Consider the following 18,009-nt stretch of genomic DNA (forward strand, 5'->3'; position numbering starts at 1 on the left):
CAGTGTGTGTTTAATTTGTCTCGCTTGCCTATTGTACTGTGTGATGAATAGGACTTCATTTATTTTATTAGGTTCTGTCTTGGGTTTGTATTCTAAAAGTGGTTCTCTGTTTTGTTCTCTCACTTCTTTGTATGCTTTTTGTACAAGGTCTTTGTTGTAGTTCTTTTCCAGAAATGGTGTTTTTAGTGTTGTGCTCTGTTTGTCATAGTCTGTTAGTCCTGAACAGTTATGTCTTAGCCTCTTGAACTGCCCAACTGGTATGTTGTTTAACCAGTTGTGGTGGTGTTCACTTGAGGCTAAGATCATACTGTTCACATCAACTGTTTTGCGAAATGTGTTTGTCTGGATTTTGTTGTTCTCTATAAAGATGTTCAAGTCTAGGTTGTTTTCGTTAATGTATTCTATGAAGTGTGTGAGTGAAGAGATATCCCCTTTCCAAAGAAAGAATACATCGTCTATGAATCTCGTCCATGTAACAAGGTTCGCATCGAGTTTCGGATGGGACCATATGTTTTTGTCCTCCCAGTAACTCATAAAGAGATTCGCAAGAAAGGACTAAAATTTGCACCAACAGCCAAGCTGGACAAATTTGACACTTACATGGACCTACACAAATTCACGTGGAAATTAACCCTCAAAAAATTATTTTCCAAGACACCCATGCCCCAACACAAACCAACAAGTAGCGACATATGCAGACACACTAACCACAAACCCACCTCTCAATTCTACCCCAGTTACATCATGGGGAACCATATACACATGTTCACCAACATTCTCGAGAACGAGATCACCAAGATCTATGACAAACAAAATGCAAAAAAAACCACAAGAATGAACCTCACGCAAATAGAAAGAATAGCACTAAAAGACCTACAGAGCAACAAAACTATTATCATAAAACCTGTGGACAAAGGGGGCGGAATAGTCCTACTAGACAAAGCTGACTACCTTAAAGAAGCGACAAGAATACTTAACAATAAAAACACATATAGTAAACTAAAACAGGACCCCACCACAAATTTTCAGTTAGAATTACAGAGACTACTTAAAAATGGACTATATGAAGGAATACTCCCGAAACAAGAACAAGAGTTCATCAACATAAAAAATCTGGTACTCCCTGTATTTTACTACTTAGCCAAAATTCATAAAGACCAGACAAAACCACCAGTCAGGCCCATCATATCCAGCATTAACTCACTCACCTCCAACCTATCACAATATATTGCCATGTATCTGCAACCATATGAAAAGCAGGAAAGAGCACACCTCAGAGACACAACAGACATAGTCAACAGACTAAAACATATAGAATGGAAAGAAGACTACTGGTTAGTCACTTGCAACGTGATTTCTCTATATGCAATCATAGATCATGAACAGGGTTTAGAGAGCACCAGACACTACCTCACTTTGGACCCAGAAATGTAAGAAAAACAAAGACTTCATCATCGAAAGAATACGATTCATCCTTACACACAACTACCTTTGGTTCAGTGATGAATTCTACATACAGACCAAGGGAACTGCTATGGGATTCGCACAGAGCTTCACAAATCTCTTTATGAGTTACTAGGAGGACAAAAACATATGGTCCCACCCGAAGCTGGGTGCGAACCTCGTTACATGGATGGGATTCATAGCTGACGTATTCTCTATTTGGAAAGTATATATCACTTCACTGACACACTTAATAGAATACATTAGTGACAATGAAAACAACCTGATATTCCCCACCAAATATAGCAAATCCATAGTAGAGTTCCTAGACTTGAACATCTTTATAGAGAACAACAAAATCCAGACAAACACATTCTGCAAAACAGTTGATGTGACCAGTATGATCTTAGCCTCAAGTGAACACCACCCCAACTGGTTAAACAACATACCAGTTGTTCAAGAGGCCAGTTGTTTAAGTGAACACCACCCCAACTGGTTAAACAACATACTTAGTTCAAGAGGCTAAGACGTAACTGTTCAAGACTAACAGACTATGACAAACAGAGCACAACACTGAAAACACCATTTCTGGAAAAGAACTACAACAAAGACCTTGTACAAAAAGCATACAGAGAAGTGAGAGAACAAAACAGAGAACCACTTTTAGAATACAAACCCAAGACAGAACCTAAGAAACAAAATGAAGTCCTATTCACCACACAGTACAATAGGCAAGCAAGACAAATTAAACACACACTGAACAAGCACTGGCACATATTACTCCAAGACAAGACCTTGGGAGACATCCTACCACCTATATCAAAGATAGTGTTTCATAAAGCACCAGATGTGAGAAGTAAATTAATCGAAAATCATATCCCCCCTACCAAAACAATCCAAACAACACTAAGACCAAAACCAAATAAAGGGGGTTTCTATTACTCTGGGACATGCAAAGCATGCAAAACTAAACAAAAAAGCACAACACCCATACACACCATAACATCCACCAGCAGTGGAAAACAACTTAAAAAAAATACAGGGATCATTGTCATGCCACACAATAGGCATAGTGTACATCCTACAATGCCAATGCCCCAAGCAATACATTGAAAGAACAATACGACCCCTTAAACAGAGATTAAGCAAGCACATAAGAAACATCACCAAAGGCTGTGAGGAACATCCACTCTCAAAACACTATAAGGACAAACATAACTGTGACCGAAGAGCATTGGTGTTTGCAGGGTTAAAATAAATACACAAAAACTGGAGGGGGGGACTATATTCTTAAAAGAAACAGGGAAGAACTAAAACACATGATCACAATGGAAACTTTACACCCACAAGGCTTGTACATAGACAACGCCACCAAATCAATAATATGCCAATCGATCAACAGCCAATAACTACCTGTCCCCTGAACCATCCAACAACCTAGTGATATCTGCACATACCGCACCACTCAATAACACAACATAACAAAACAAAAAATATGTCCCCTAGGATCATAAAAAAAAAATTCATTTCACACAACATGTCACTACACAGATGGGAGACTAACCCATAACAATAATAATAAGAACAGGCTCAAGAAAAACAGCGATGTCACCTACACATCTAGACAGAAATAATATTAATCAAGCAGAAAGGAACCATAGTTAAGTATTAGTATTCATTACTATGAAATTAATAGTAAAACCATTAAGGAACCACAGTTCAGCAGCAACACACCATACAGGTTGCCACTACCAAGATGGTGGATTAACCCCTGATTCCCCCAGCACAGGAAACACTGCAGCACAGTAACATACAGGTTGCCACTACGAAGATGGTGGATTAGCCCTTGATCCCAAGCACAGGAAATACTGCAGCACATTCACCCAATGGGCTACAAGCAGCATTTGACTGACAGCCCCACTGAGCAATCATTAACAAACCACTACCAAGATGGTGGATTAACCCCTGATTCCCCAGCACAGGAAATACTGCAGCACTACCAAGATGGTGGCTCAACCCCTGATTCCCCAGCACAGGAAATACTGCAGCACAGTCACCCAATGGGATACAAGCAGCGTTTGACTGATAGCCCCATTGAGCACTCATTAACAAACCACTACCAAGATGGTGGATTACCCCCTAATTCCTCAGCACAGGAAATACTGCAGCACAGTCACCCAATGGCTACAAGTAGCGTTTGACTGACAGCCCCACTGAGCAATCATTAACAAACCCAATTAAACTAATGGGCAAGGAGTTCACCCTACTTAAGATTTCAACAATCAACATATTGGGTTCATTACATCCCCAGAGGAAGTCTAAACAGCCAAAACACGTTGGGCCATGACCCCTAACCCCCAACCAATACATCCAGCAAAACATGCACAGATAGCAATTCGACACAGTCATGTGAACATGTCCTCCCGGCAGCCGCAGTCATGTGAGCGAGACCCGGAAGTGAACAGAAGGAGGTTGGATGGCAGCAGCGCTCAGGCCAGAGGAAATGTTCATATGACCACGTCCAAAGGGACCCACCAAACGGTTCAAAGAGAGCTACGACCTCCAGAGCCAGGCACCTCCCCAGATGGACAACTCCATGGAAAACCAGAAAAAGGCACACTGGTGCAGGTGTCCCATGGTAGGAGAAGACAGCTATTTGAGCTACACAGAAACCCGATTAACCCAAAGGTCCCCAGCACCAGGATGAAGAAGTGCACCTACAATTCCAGGAGAGACGGGACGCTGCTCTCCAATGAGAACTTCCAACCAGAACTTAAGGTACTATCTTTAAATTACTGCATGCAGGAAGAGACATTGACACCTCAAAGGTGTTGCAACATACCCCCCTACCCACGACACTGATTATACGCTAAGACACTAGGCTATGTGTCACAGCACAATCAGCATTTCAGTGACTGTAACATTGACCATGTGCTTACAGTGTTTATGAATTAAGTTCATCGCATAGGACCCCCTGGTGTTCTATAAATACTACAATTATGTTGTTGATGCAAATCGATATTACATTAAAGGCTTTCCAGCTAATAAGTCTCATATCAATGTCTGATTAACGCATGTATAGAGACATCCAGCATCTCATACATTAGTTTCCTGAATAACGACAAAAAACAATCCACCAAGGGAAGAGCGCAGTCAGTAAACCTTAGGGTTACTTTTTACCTATACTATACCCCCAGGTCAGGGTGACCTGTAGCTTACTGCAGCACTACCCGAACCATCTACAAAGATCCAGTGCACAGAGCCAATCCATTGTTCGAATAGTACACGTTGAATTTTGCACTACAGCATATTAATTGAACATTCGTGATCGGAGGGGAATTCCTAGATACACAGATTTTATACGATCTAGGAAAAATAGTAAGTAATACATTTTTGCCTTAAGATATTTACAATCATTTATTTTATAGAAGTAGGTAATAAAAGTTAAGTCTTTATTATTATAACCTTTACACTTGGAACTATGCCTATTGGATTTTTCCATGCCATTCATAATTGGATGATGTTTTCAATTTCTACCCTCAACCTGCAGGATAGTAAATTCTGTTTTTTGGATCTGAAAACAGCATCCGACATGTCTTGGTTTCCAAACAGCACCAATAACGGCCACTTACTAAATCTCCCCCTAAGAGCCTATTCGCAAAACCAAAATATGTGATCATATGTTATACACAGTCTCAAGTATAGCACTTACCTATACTGACATCATTAATTAGGTGCAACCTACCATTGGTTTCCCTTAATGCCTCCACCAAAAAATGTGCCTCCTCTTGTATTTTTTCTTCTATGCTCCTTTTTCCCATTCCAAAAGTTTTGAGATTGACAACGGAGAAACGACGCATCTGTTTCCAGTTTTCTCCATTGCCAAGTATCACTCCTGAGGAAGATAACACACAACATTTTTAGAGTAACAAAAAATCCATTGTAAACACCGACCCTTGGTGAGATCACCATGTATAAGCTGAGAGTACAGCAGCTACTGCATGTGGCTTTTCTAGGTAGGGGTGGGGGCCTGAGCAATTATTGAACAAACATGTGTCCTCTGGTTTTTCTTTTATATATTCAATATGTATTTATATCCTAAAGAAGAAAAGCACTCATGATCTTAAGTTATAATATTGTATTAAAAATATTGACATACAAAAGAACAAATTCTGATGAAAAAGCATTGTAACACCTATGTTATAGGCATGATTCTGGCGAGTTTGCCCATAGAATTAAAGCAAAAACATAGTGTAGTACAGGACATTCTTCTAAAAAACAGGTGATAATTTCAGATAATTAAAATAGTTTATCTGATTGCCTAATTGGTTTCTCCGCACAGAATTAGGTAGTTACATTAAAGCAAAAAGCAAGTCCAAGTGAGAAAACACTCCAAACAGATGATCAATAACCAGGTATGGTGACGGGTTCCAGTCAAAAGATAGACAGTAAAAACATCAACAATGTGTAGATAGACAACAGTTGTTAGACAGGCAATAGGTTGACATGGACTAAAGGTTGACAGGGACAAAAGGTTGACGTGGATGAAGGTACAAAGGGTCGACATGGTCAAAAGATAGACATAAAAAATGGTTGACACATGCTTTTTGCTTTTCCTAGGGATAGTGTTTGGTACTTACCAGATGGTTAAGGTTAGGCACTATAAGGGACCAGTAGGGTTAGGCAATTATCCTGATGGTTAGGGTTAGGCAGTAGGTGGAAGGGTTAGGGTTAGGCACCAAAGGGAGGGTTAGGGTTGGAAATGTGTGTCCACCATTTTAGTGTCGACCATATTACCCTGTCAACTGTTTGTACCTGTTGATCTATTGCCCGTCTAACATCTGTTATCTAGACATTGTCTATCTAATGCCTGTCTAACTTTTTTACCAAACCCCATGGTGACAGGAAGGACAATTTACAGTGCATTTAATTTTCAATAACATTTATTATCAGACAAGTGACATAATTGACTGACACAGGCCTATTCTAAACAATGTTTTAGTACAAAATTGAACTGTCAGCTACTGTTCTTAAACAAGGGCAGGTGTCATGCTTTATGCTGAGCCAGTCACTTCCTGTAAAGACATTAAATACAGGAAGATGGGAGCAGCTGGAGACCCTCTGATGTCACAAATTACTACAAGGGGTTAAAACAGGGAGTGACTGGCTAACATCCATCATCACCAAGGGATTAATTACATCAAGAAGACTGGGGCATGAAAACAGCAGGTGGGAATTCTTCACAACAAATATCTTTTACAGCCCCTCATTGAACTCTACCAATAAGTGAAGACTTATTCCTAAGAACACCCTTTACAGGATAGATTTTAATGGTGGAAATCGGAACCCTTTTTAAAAAAGAGGATGCAAGAGAGCTCCAGGTGTGTGTGTGTGTGTGTGTGTGTACGTGTGTGTACGTGTGTGTACGTGTGTGTACGTGTATGTGTACGTCTGTGTGTTTGCTTCTTAAAGCTACTTGTCTTGGAGTCGGCTTCTGCAAGTGTACTAAGGATTGTGGCTCGGAGTATTGTGGCTAATGGATTATAAGTATTTCTTAGGATAGTGGATTTGTTTGTTCCTCCTGGTTTATTCTACAATTGTGGACTTGCAGACTTGTAGGCTCTGCTACACAGAAAATCCATCAAACTCCCATGGACCGGCACCATTATATTGTATCCGGACATTACTCACAAGTGGTGATGAGCACTCACAATAAATGTTAGATGTTGCCAGGATGCCTTCCTGGAGTAATTTGCTCTTCGGTAGTATCCCTGTATAAACAAGGATGAGGTGGCACTCCACAGGCTTCACAATATATATATATATATATATATATATATATATATATATATATTTATTCTGACAGGTGTCAGGATTCCATCACCTGCATCTGAACTGTCAGGATTTGAACCATATCCCGCCCCATATATAATAGATAGATTTAATTACCATGTCATGGGAGTTGACAGAGAAGCAAGGTGTGCTGGGACTTGTAGTCCCACCATATCTGGATAGGCACAGTCAACTTTTTAGTTATTCTTGGAACCCACAGACTGCTTACATTTTCTTGCAGAGCTCTAGGACTAAAGCACTGTGAGCCTGATTCAGACCCGGTCGCAAGTGCTGAGCGCTCACAACCTGGTCAATGTTTGCCAACTGGGCATGCGCACGACGGAGCCGGCTCTGTCGTGCGCATGCGTGAGACTCGGCTAGCGATGGGTGCTCTGCCGCTCTGGGTCTTGCACCAAAGGGCTGTCGATGGCGATTGACAATTCGCCCTGTTTGGTAGGCAGGTGGGAGGGTGGCTGGCCAAATGGAGGCGTTCCCGGAGGAACTCCTGCCGTTTGGGGGCAGCCCCACTGACATCACCAGTGATGTCAGTGGTAGACCTTCCGGCTCTATTAGAGCCAGAAGCTCTCTGGGGCTTGCGGCCATGAGACCCTACCACAAGGGTCTCATCTCAAGTCCGATAGTCGTAATGGTCTAGACCATCGTGACCATCAACCTGGCCGCTCGCAATAGCTGTGGGTGGTCACCCACAGCTATGCGAGCGGCCAGGAGGCCGAAAAAAAAATGCCCTGATTCAGAGCAAGAGCTCGTTCAGAGAGACCGTCTCTGAATTAGGCCCTGTGTCCCAAACTGCAATTTTTCCACCATTGAAGGCCTCTGGATCGGGCTGTCAGTGTGTGCTAGTATTGTCTGTTTGTGATTTCTGTTTTGTTTGCTTTTTCACCAGTAGGGGTCACCAGATCTTTCAGATATGTTCTGGTCCTGACCTGAGGTGCTTCTCTCTGGTGAAACTGTGATTATCGCATCATGAGTCACACCTGTCTGCCAACCTTATAGGCCATCTGCAACCAGCAGTGAGTATTGGTCATTGTTTGTCTATTTGCCTTGTATTTAATTTGGTCTGTGGTCAAGTTCAGTCTGTCTTGTTCATTGGGATCTTCCTGCCTGCAATACCAAGGCATTAATCATATAAGCTCTGTGGGGGTGATTCAGACCCGGTCGGACCGGGTCGATGGCCCCCACAGAGCATGCGCACGACGGTGAGACCCGCTACGACCGACAGCGTCGGTCGTAGCGGGTCTCGATCCAAAGGGGGCGAGCTGTCGATGTTGATTGACAGCTCGCCCCGTTTGGAAGGCGGGCCGGGGGGGTGGCAGCCCAAACGGAGGCGTTCCCATGGGAATGCCTACCGTTTGGGGGAGGCCCCACTGACATCACTAGTGATGTCAGTGGAGAGCTTCCAGCTCAGACAGAGCCAGAAGCTCTCCGGGGCTTACGACAAGGGAGACCCTACCCTAGGGTCTCGTCGTAAGCCCCGATGGTCGCGATGGTCTCTGACCATCGTGACCATCACCGGAGCGGTCATTAGAGCTGTGGGTGTTAACCCACAGCCTAACGACCGCAACAGAGGCGGGCGGTCAGGATATGCAAGCGGCCGCCCAGTTTCTGAGCGACCGCTTGCATCCTCCGACCGCCTCTGAATGAGGCCCTGTGTCTCCAGCCTATGGAAGTGTATGGACTTTTTGCATATCTGAACCATTTATCTCTGTCACAATCTTGAAACCTATGTTTACTTACCGGTCTGCAGTCAATTATTCATGGTAGCTCTGTATTTCCAGCACTGTTCCTGTGTACCCTGCTTATTCACTTTTTCAAATTCATCTGCATTACCCTGTCATCATTTCCAAACCTCAATAAATATTTTTGCTTAATCTTTTATTTCCATGTGATTTAGCATTATTCCAGAGAGGTTTCCTTAACAGTATGACTTTGGTCACTGACCTATGTGCCACCCTCTCTGCCATGGCCCCTTGTGGCCTGTCACATGTAGAGGAGTGTTGTGTTCTGCCAGATCTCGGGGGCCATTGGGAAGGGGAGGGCAACACCATCCTCTCACCCTAATGTCCTAACCACATGCTTTGCTCAGTCTGGTGGTGGTGCTCCCTGTGTATGAACTGTGTTATAGTTTGTGGATGCACTGAAAGGGGTTGGTCCTGTTCATAGCTGGCTTACCCTACAGTTTTGCCTATGGCCGCCATGGGTCATAGTTGGGAGAGCTGCAGCTGATAAGACCCACCATGGCTGCCACTAGTGTCATCTAGCAAATGACACTTTATTGGCAGACTCAATGGAACCTTCCAGGTGTCGGCGCTCTTAAGCAGCTGCCTAAAGCTGGCTAATGATTCTGCTAGCCCCTCGAAACAGAAAAATATTTCCATAGCAATATAATCCCACAAAGTTGTAATTTCAAGGGTAACATTTGGGAATGTAGTTAGTATGCCAGCGGATGGAATGCCGGCCATCAAAATCCCGGTGTCGTAAGCCCAAACTGAAATTAAAAATAGGCGTTGAAATCCCAGTGCCAGTCTAGATCCTGATGCTGGAATCTTGACAGCCGCCATCCTGAACGAAGGTACATTGGGGCACCTTAGCTGTTAGCCACTTAGGATAAGGAACCACAGTGGTGTTAGGATTTAGGGGGTGGTTAGGGTTAGGCTCCAGTGGTGGGGTTGGGGTTAGGGTTAGGCACCCCTTGGGGGGTTTAGGGTTAGGCACTAGGGGGGATGTTTATATTTAGGCACCAATGGGGCATGGTTAGGCTTAGGCACTAACAGGGAGGGTTAGGGTTAAGGTGGGGAGGGTTAGGGTGCAAGAAGGCAGGGTTAGGGGCAAAAGGGGGGAGGGTTAGTATACTTACCCAACCCCTGTCTGGTTACCGAGCATCTGGATGTTGCTGTTCGCATTTTGACAGCAGGCATCCGGACTGTCGGTATTTCATACCCAACCCAAAGTTTGTAAAGCAAAATATAGACAAATCTTGGATTACACCTTAATGCACTCTAGGATCTAGAACTTTGAAAATATATGTATTCCAGCAGGAAAATGATCCAAAGCATATGGCAAAAGCCACATTGGAGTGATTTACCACAAAAGAGTTCTGGAGTGGTACAGTTACAAGTGTGTGTGTATAACCAACTGCACAGGACATACAATTATATATCTGCAAGAGTAATTAAACTGATGTACCTGCTGTTATCAATAAATTCAAGTATGTATTTTTAATGGAGGTGCTACCACTCACATTGGATTTGACAAAAGAATAGAGACATTGAAAGAATTGTCCATTGTAGTTCACAAAAGGATAATTTTCTGCACCAGAATGGACAATTCTTTTTCTTTCTCTATTTGTGGCCCAGTTACAGCTGAGGTCTAGCGTGCACTGCTGAATGCAGATTCCCAATGATCGAGAATCTGCGCAGGTGCCAGACACATTCTCTGCATGTGCAGAATGGTTCTGCGAGCCCGCATGTTACCTGGCATCAGACTGTCAGTGATTGACTGTTGCTGCCATTTGGGGGCAGGGAAGGAGTGGCGACAGCCTCTGTTACCCAAAACGGAGGAAAGGCACAACTGTTGGGGTGGAGTGAAGAGGCCAGGATCTCTGTCAGCTGATGGAGATTTCCTGGCCTCTTCCTCACAGCTACAATGGCCGGCTGCATGACCCTATGGGTCACCTTAGCTGGCCGATGGTCCACAGAGTATCTGACGCTGCGTTGGACAATGCAGCTTGGATACATAATGTAGCAAGAGAGATGTCTCCTGCTGCATTAGCATAGCTTGCAAGCAGCTTAGCTAGTCTGTCTGAAGCTGAATCAGGCCCTAAGTTCCTTTGACAGTCTTTAGAGTGATTGCAAAATTGCTGTTTAAAAAGATACGTATCCACACTAAAGGAACTCTTACTACCTATGTCACTGAACTTATTTATTAGCTATTTCAGACTCCATAGTTGTGGCCATTTTCCATGACGTACATCATTTTTTTTCCGTAACTGAATCATCATACTAAGGAGCAGATGTACAAAGCTCTGGAAAGTGATAAATTGGAAAGTGATAACCTATCAGCTCCTGTCATTTTTAAAACTCAGCCTGTAACATGACAGGAGCTGAGTGGCTGGCAATTTATCACTCTCCAATATATCACTTTCTAGAGCTTAGTACATCACACCCTCATTCCTTTTCAAAATTATGAATATACGTATTGGGTTTCCAAAGGAGCATTTCTTGTTGCATATAGACTGGAGCTATCTAAGTAGGGAACTGTAACTGTTTAGATACTATAGCAGCGGTGGCCAACCTGTGGCTCTTGAGCCATGTGTGGCTCTTCCATTTTCCTGATGCGGTTCCCCTGCCGACTCCCCTGACTGACAGTGACTGTCTTCTCTGATGGGTACACAGCTGTGCAGAGGAGGCTCGTTCTTCATTATAGCAGTCTGCTCCACTCCAGAGGCATGTATGGGTTGACGTGGTGATGTCATGCTGCAAACAGAAGGCAAAGCTAAACTTGTGACTGAAACTGCAGCCACGAGGAGGATACGGTCTCAGATGCCAGAGCCTATCTACGTGACACAGACAGTTCGCAACAACGTAAGAGCTTTGAGGGTTTATTTTTTCATTTTATTTTCATTTTATTTGTGACTCGTGGGTGGGGGCTAGAGTTACCCATGGAGTGGGAGGGAGAGTGGGGGAAGGTGGCTGGACTGGAGTGGCCTTAAGGAGAGAGAGGGGAGCTGGAGTGACACATGAGGGTCTGCTGGAGTGACAAATGAGGGGCTGGAGTAGCACATAAGGAGCTGCTGAAGTGACACATGGGGGTTTCTGGAGTGACACCTGAGAGGTTGCTGAAATAAAGAAAATATTTATTTTTCAGTGTATATGTGGATCTGGCTTGTTTCAGTGTACACTATTTTATGTGGATCTGGTTTTTAAAAAGTTTTGTTTCCCTTTAATAGTTACCTCCACGGTGATTGTGTGCATGCACTTTTACATGTTCCTAAAAAAATCATACCATGGGCATGGCCTAGATGGCACAAGGCCATACCCCTTTCTATATGTGCACCTTTGGCATGCACATTATCTTCGCTCTTTGACATACCTGTTGCTGTCTACCTACTGACATTTTCAGGGAGATCACATAGGATACAATATTGCTAATATGGTCTGTCAGCATTGTGTAGTAGAATCAGGCATTGCTCAAAACAAAGCAGATGGGGTTTACTTACCTTTCCCTTTAAAATATGATTGCACAGATGGTAATATACCTCTCATTCCAAAAACCTCTCCATGATCCACCAGAGCTTCCTTAACAAGATCATATCCACAGAGAACAACCACTCGCCTCGGTCCTAGATATAGTGTGTACACATCTCCATATATCCCTCTCATCTATATATGGGAGGCAATTATATGTACATGTTATACAGTGATGCATGAACTTGTTTAATATACAAATGTTAATGTATTATATAGACTGAAAATAATATCCTAAGCGCATGCCCTATGAAATAAAGTGCAAAGAATGAATCTCCCTCATACTCTCCTATGCAGATCTTTATCTACTGTATAATACATGGCATATCCTCCCCCACACTATACAATACAAACCTGAATCCTCCACCTCACAGTGCCATAGCCAATACAACCAGGGCCGGCAAGCCCCCATCCCTGGTTTACATGATGTCACGGCATGACAGCACAAGTCTGGGGGAGAAATGGAGCAGGAAGAGGGGTGCTGGGTGTGTCCTAAGGATGTAGCCTGCACCCTTTTATGAAGCAAGTTACCTCTCTTGGCACCCTAAAAGTTTGGAAAGGTTACCATTAGGGCAGTGACCTTCCACTACCTCTGTCTTGTGTCCTGTGTGGTGGCACCTGTCACGAACCAATCAAAACAGCCCTCTTCACATTGTATGTCCTCACTCTTCCATCTGTTGTATAAAAAAGAGCCTGCTCTCCTCTCACTCTGACTCCCCTAACTGTACAATACTAGGTTTTGGACCCATACCCCACAATGTATAAAGCAAGTTCTAATTTCCATCACAGTATTCAAATACAAGCTCCATTCTCCTCATACTTGCCTACTTTTGAAAACTAGTTTCAGGGAAATTGTAGAATGCGGAATGTGGCGCTCTGTTAAAGGGGCATGTCATGCTCTGCTCAAAGGTTGTGTCTAACTTCACCTGTGGGCGTATCTATTGACACTCAGGGTGTTTCCTGCAGTGAACCAGGAGACTCCAGCAGGATAGGTAAGTATGCTCCTTATTGATACAGTGTCTAGCATATACCCCACAGTGCCCAGAAGGCGCACAACCCCCATACCCATACAGTGCTCAGCAAACACCCCAATACCCATAATGTTCAGGATACACCCTCCAATACTTGCACTCAACATACACTCCCCATTCCCATATAGTAAGCACCATGATCCTCCCATACCAACACAGTGCCCAGCATGCACCCCTCCATACCAACACAGTGCCCAGTATATACCCCCACTTATACCAAACAGTGCCCAGCTTGCACACCCCATACCAACAGTGCCCAGTACATACCCCCACATATACCATACAGTGCCCAGCATACATACCAATACAGTGCCCAGCATGCACACACCATATCCATACAGTGCCCAGCATGCACAGCCCATACCCACACTGACACAGTACCCATCATACACCCCCATACAGTGATCAACATACACCCCCTATACCCACAAACTCAAAGTGCCCAGCATACAGCCACCCTAACCATACAGTGCTACCATGCACTCCCCACATACATAGTGCCAGACACACACATACAGTACTGTAATACATTACTTTTCTATACCTGTAGCACAACCACACAGTATCCTGTCATGGCCCTGTGTCCAGCAGCAGAGAGCAGGGATAACTAGAGGAGAGGGTAAATACTGCCCTCACTGCAGAAGGGTGGCAGCCATGTTGCTGAAGCTCTACAATTCCGGATACCTCTTTCATATGCTCTTCCCCTGGTGGCCGCCCGCTGCAATTACAGCTAGAGAAGGTGCTCTACAGCCGACAGCAGAGGTATGCGGGGGATTTAATTAAGTTTCCGGGGCATCGGGAGACTGTGCCTTGATCTGGGAGTCTCCTGCAGGAATAGGGAGGGTAGGCAGGTATGATTCTCCTACAGTAATGTACATGTTTTACATTTCAGTATCTGTTTTCTCCACGCATACAGTAGTAATTGTAAAATACATCTGTACATTGTCAGAAAAATCTAATTAGAAAATTAGTCTTGATAAATGATCATTTGTTTGAACCCAAAAATGTAAATGTAACATTATTTCTTGTACCTACAAAATATGGTTACTAAAACTTAATACTAACCTTATTTAAAGACTCCAACATTTGCCCTGACTTCAGCTGGTGAAGATTGCCGATAATAGGCAGCGGGGTCGGTCCAGGAGGAAGGTTCTGTCTTTTGTTTATGTGGCCCCAGGTGTAGAGACAGAGGACACAGGAGAGCAGAAATACCAGGACCAGAGTCAGGGGCTCCATGCTGATCTAATGCCGGGGTACAGTATTGTGATTTCTTTACTGGAATGGAAATGTTTGGAGTGTTTGTTATTAGACCTTTACTAGATATTCATTTTCCTGCTAACATTTTTCAGAGAAAGTGTTAATATGAAATGATAATGAAATTCCTGACTGGCAGCGAAGCTTATTTAAAATGGACCATATGAAAAACAGGAGGATTTCCAGGGATGTTCAGGTGTTTTGCTTTTATAGTATTGCTGCACAGAATAGTAATATACACCCAAGAATGAACAAAGCATAGTTTTTGATTGAAGCACCTTTTTAGGAAACTTACTGTAAGCTCTAAGTTGTTAGGTTTAAATACATTGAAGTCTGCACCTTATCTGTTTTCTTTTCACAAAATCTTCAGGCCTTCTTTAGGATCAGGAGAACCATAAAATGAATTATTGGGTTTGCAGCATATCAGAACTGCTGTCAGTCACTGTTGTCCAGCACTAAATTTTGGTTCATTGAGCGCAGTCAACTGGAGTAATTATTAATTGAAAAGACTACCCGCAGAAATATGGCAATTGTACTATACATAGAGACATGTGCTGACCCCGTGTATTGATTTTGGTTCCGATTTCATCTTCGTGTTTTGTTTTTGCATTTGAATCTGTATTAGGGTTAGGATAGGGAGAGGGGGAGGGTTAGCATACCAAACAAGTGTCGGTATGCTAGCCCTGTTGGGGATGCCAGCATCGGGATTCTGACAGCTGGGATCCTGAGTGCCGGCATCCCGTACCCAAACCATATGAGTTACACTGCGGATGCGCCAAGTTTAATTAACGACTGCACAGTGTTATTGACAGACTAGGAGCATTTGTGGGCAGTAACTGGGGAGGTAGCGAGTTAAATGCAGGCATCTCGTTACCATTTGGTGCTTAGCTCTGCAATGTTAATTTAATTGTTATAGTTTTTATTTCCATAATATACAAGTCAGAGAGACCCAAATTCAGAATATTGTAAAGTGTCACTTTTATTTTTCTTTTAAAATACAGTAATTAGAAGGAAAAAACCTCTGCCCAGGGCCGGATTAACAATGGGGTGGGTGGAGCTACAGCTCCAGGCCTCCCATGAAAATAGGTCCACACGATCCCCTGCAGTGTACAGTAACTGTGTTGACAGGAAAAAAAATTCCTGTCACCACCAACAGCCCAGCACATTATCATCGGGACTGGCCACGGCATAGTCTAGTCCACCCCTTGATCACCAAGGCCACCCGAAACTCCGCCCCCTACTCGCACTAAGCTCCGCCCCTACTCACGCTAAGCTCTTCCCCCGTATATACGAACCTGTCTGAGTCACCAGTGTGGAAGCCCCCTTGTCTCAGTAAACTCTGCCTCCTGGCTGCCCACAACCTTACAAAGCTGTATTCCCAGAGTGGATGCCCCCTTCTCACTCTAAGCTCCGTCCCTTGGTCGACCTAAGCTCCGCCCCCCGGCAAATTACGCTGTGTCACCAGTGTGCTTATGGGTTAGCCCCTGGTCTCGATAAGCTCTGTCCCTGGTCACCTGAAATGTGCCACTAGTGTGGGAGCCTCCTGGTCATGTTAAGCTCCATCCCCATGGTGAGACTCAGCCATACTGTGTGTGCAGGCAGCCCTTTTTTTTTCTACCAAAACCCTCCTAACAGCTATCTGACAGCAGCAAACATCTGAGCACATGGCAACCATGGAATTGAGACCAAGTACCTGATTGTAAACCTGCAACCCAGGAGGTGTGAGTAGTATATTCGAATATTCCCTTCTTGGTTGTATTCCAGCATATGGTGATTTAATAACATCAGATCACTCGCAGTCCAGTCCCCTCTCAGCATGATTGACATGTTGTGGAAGCGCCCCGGAACTGTTCTACAAAACAGTGGGCATGTTGCCCCAATTTGTAGGTGTGCCGATGCCAGGCTCTGCATCCTTGGACGCAGATGTCCTGGCTCCAGCAGAGGAGTTCCAGCAGCCAGTATAAGGGGCATATTCAATTAGGCGTCGAAAAGCCAATTACATCATTTCGCCATTCTGCACTTATCCCCGTATTAAATTTCATTGACTTTTTGCAGGTGCGAAAAGTCAATGGCAAAAACCTGCGAAAAGTTTTCACCTATGAATAGGTGTCAAAAACAAGTGCAAAATAGGGGTTTTGGGGTGCAACATTGCTGGAACCCTCCAGCACCCCTTGGACAGTCCCCCCTAAGGTTAACTGTGTCAAAAAACATTTAAAAAGTACCACAGGACACCCCAAAAAAGTACTTTCGTTTTGGTGGTGTCTTCAGGGAATATCCTGCAAATATTAATTGATAATTTAACCCTATATCCTTTAATAAACTATTCAGAATTTACCCATTTAGTGTTGTATTAGTTTATTTTTAGAGCATAGTCCTATAAAATTCTACATTATTAGCAGAAGTAGCTCTGGTTACGTGCTAGGAACTTTCGATTACTCTACAATGCTGACAGTGCCAAGCTGAGTCTTTGCCTCTGGAGATAGCATTTTCCAGAAGCCATGAGTGCCGCCTGAGGTGTTTGCTCAGGTATTACCTGTTGCATCCTAATTCATTTTATATATATATATATATATATATATATATATATATATAACATATATTTATTTACTTGCGCTCTGACTAGATGATCTGGTGGAGGCTTCCCAAAGCATCTACATGGAGAATCCTATTTAACTAGTATTGTAGAGGTACTTGTACCGCCGCATTACATGTTCTGTTAACACTACTATCTCTGGATGGTAATTAACAGATTAAGGGGTCTATTTACTAAGAAGTGTTAGGAGACAGAGTGAAAAGTGATAAGGTGCCAGCCAATCAGCTCCCAACTATCATTTTTCAAACACAGCTTGTGACATGGCAGTTAGGAGCTGATTGGCTGGTACCTTATCTCATTTCACTCTGTCTCCTAACACTGCTTAGTAAATAGACCCCCAAAATTTTTTTATGAAAAGACTTTTGAGCCTTTTTTTTATCATTTTAAATATTTTTTATTTTAAACCTTATTAGATTTTTTTTATTAACATGTAAAACTAAATCCCAAATCAGCACACGCATGCACATCTGCAAAGCAATAAGTTAACCCTTACCACCCTGGTCTAGTATTGCCAAGTAAAGGCAACAGCTAATTTATTGATTTACTGCAGTGGCTAGGGATTAGGGAACATTTATAGAAATATGCCGATAAT

The 18,009-nt window shown here is 43.4% G+C and overlaps 1 protein-coding gene across 1 annotated transcript in view; it reads right to left on the bottom strand.

Annotated features, from left to right (window-relative positions):
- LOC148502840 (cytochrome P450 2A13-like) overlaps positions 1 to 18,009 on the bottom strand; it is a 96,956-nt gene that overhangs the window by 69,189 nt on the left and 9,758 nt on the right. The window contains exons 2-4 of the mRNA XM_088449312.1: positions 14,636 to 14,845; positions 12,512 to 12,674; positions 5,189 to 5,338 (exon numbers count right to left, since the gene is read on the bottom strand). Coding sequence (XP_088305438.1) covers positions 5,189 to 5,338; positions 12,512 to 12,674; positions 14,636 to 14,806 — 484 coding nt within the window. The 5' untranslated portion in view covers positions 14,807 to 14,845. The remainder of the gene's footprint in view (positions 1 to 5,188; positions 5,339 to 12,511; positions 12,675 to 14,635; positions 14,846 to 18,009) is intronic.

The sequence above is a fragment of the Taudactylus pleione genome, unplaced genomic scaffold, assembly GCF_031769625.1.
Source record: "Taudactylus pleione unplaced genomic scaffold, aTauple2 ptg000481l, whole genome shotgun sequence".
Taxonomy (NCBI): Eukaryota; Metazoa; Chordata; class Amphibia; order Anura; family Myobatrachidae; genus Taudactylus; species Taudactylus pleione.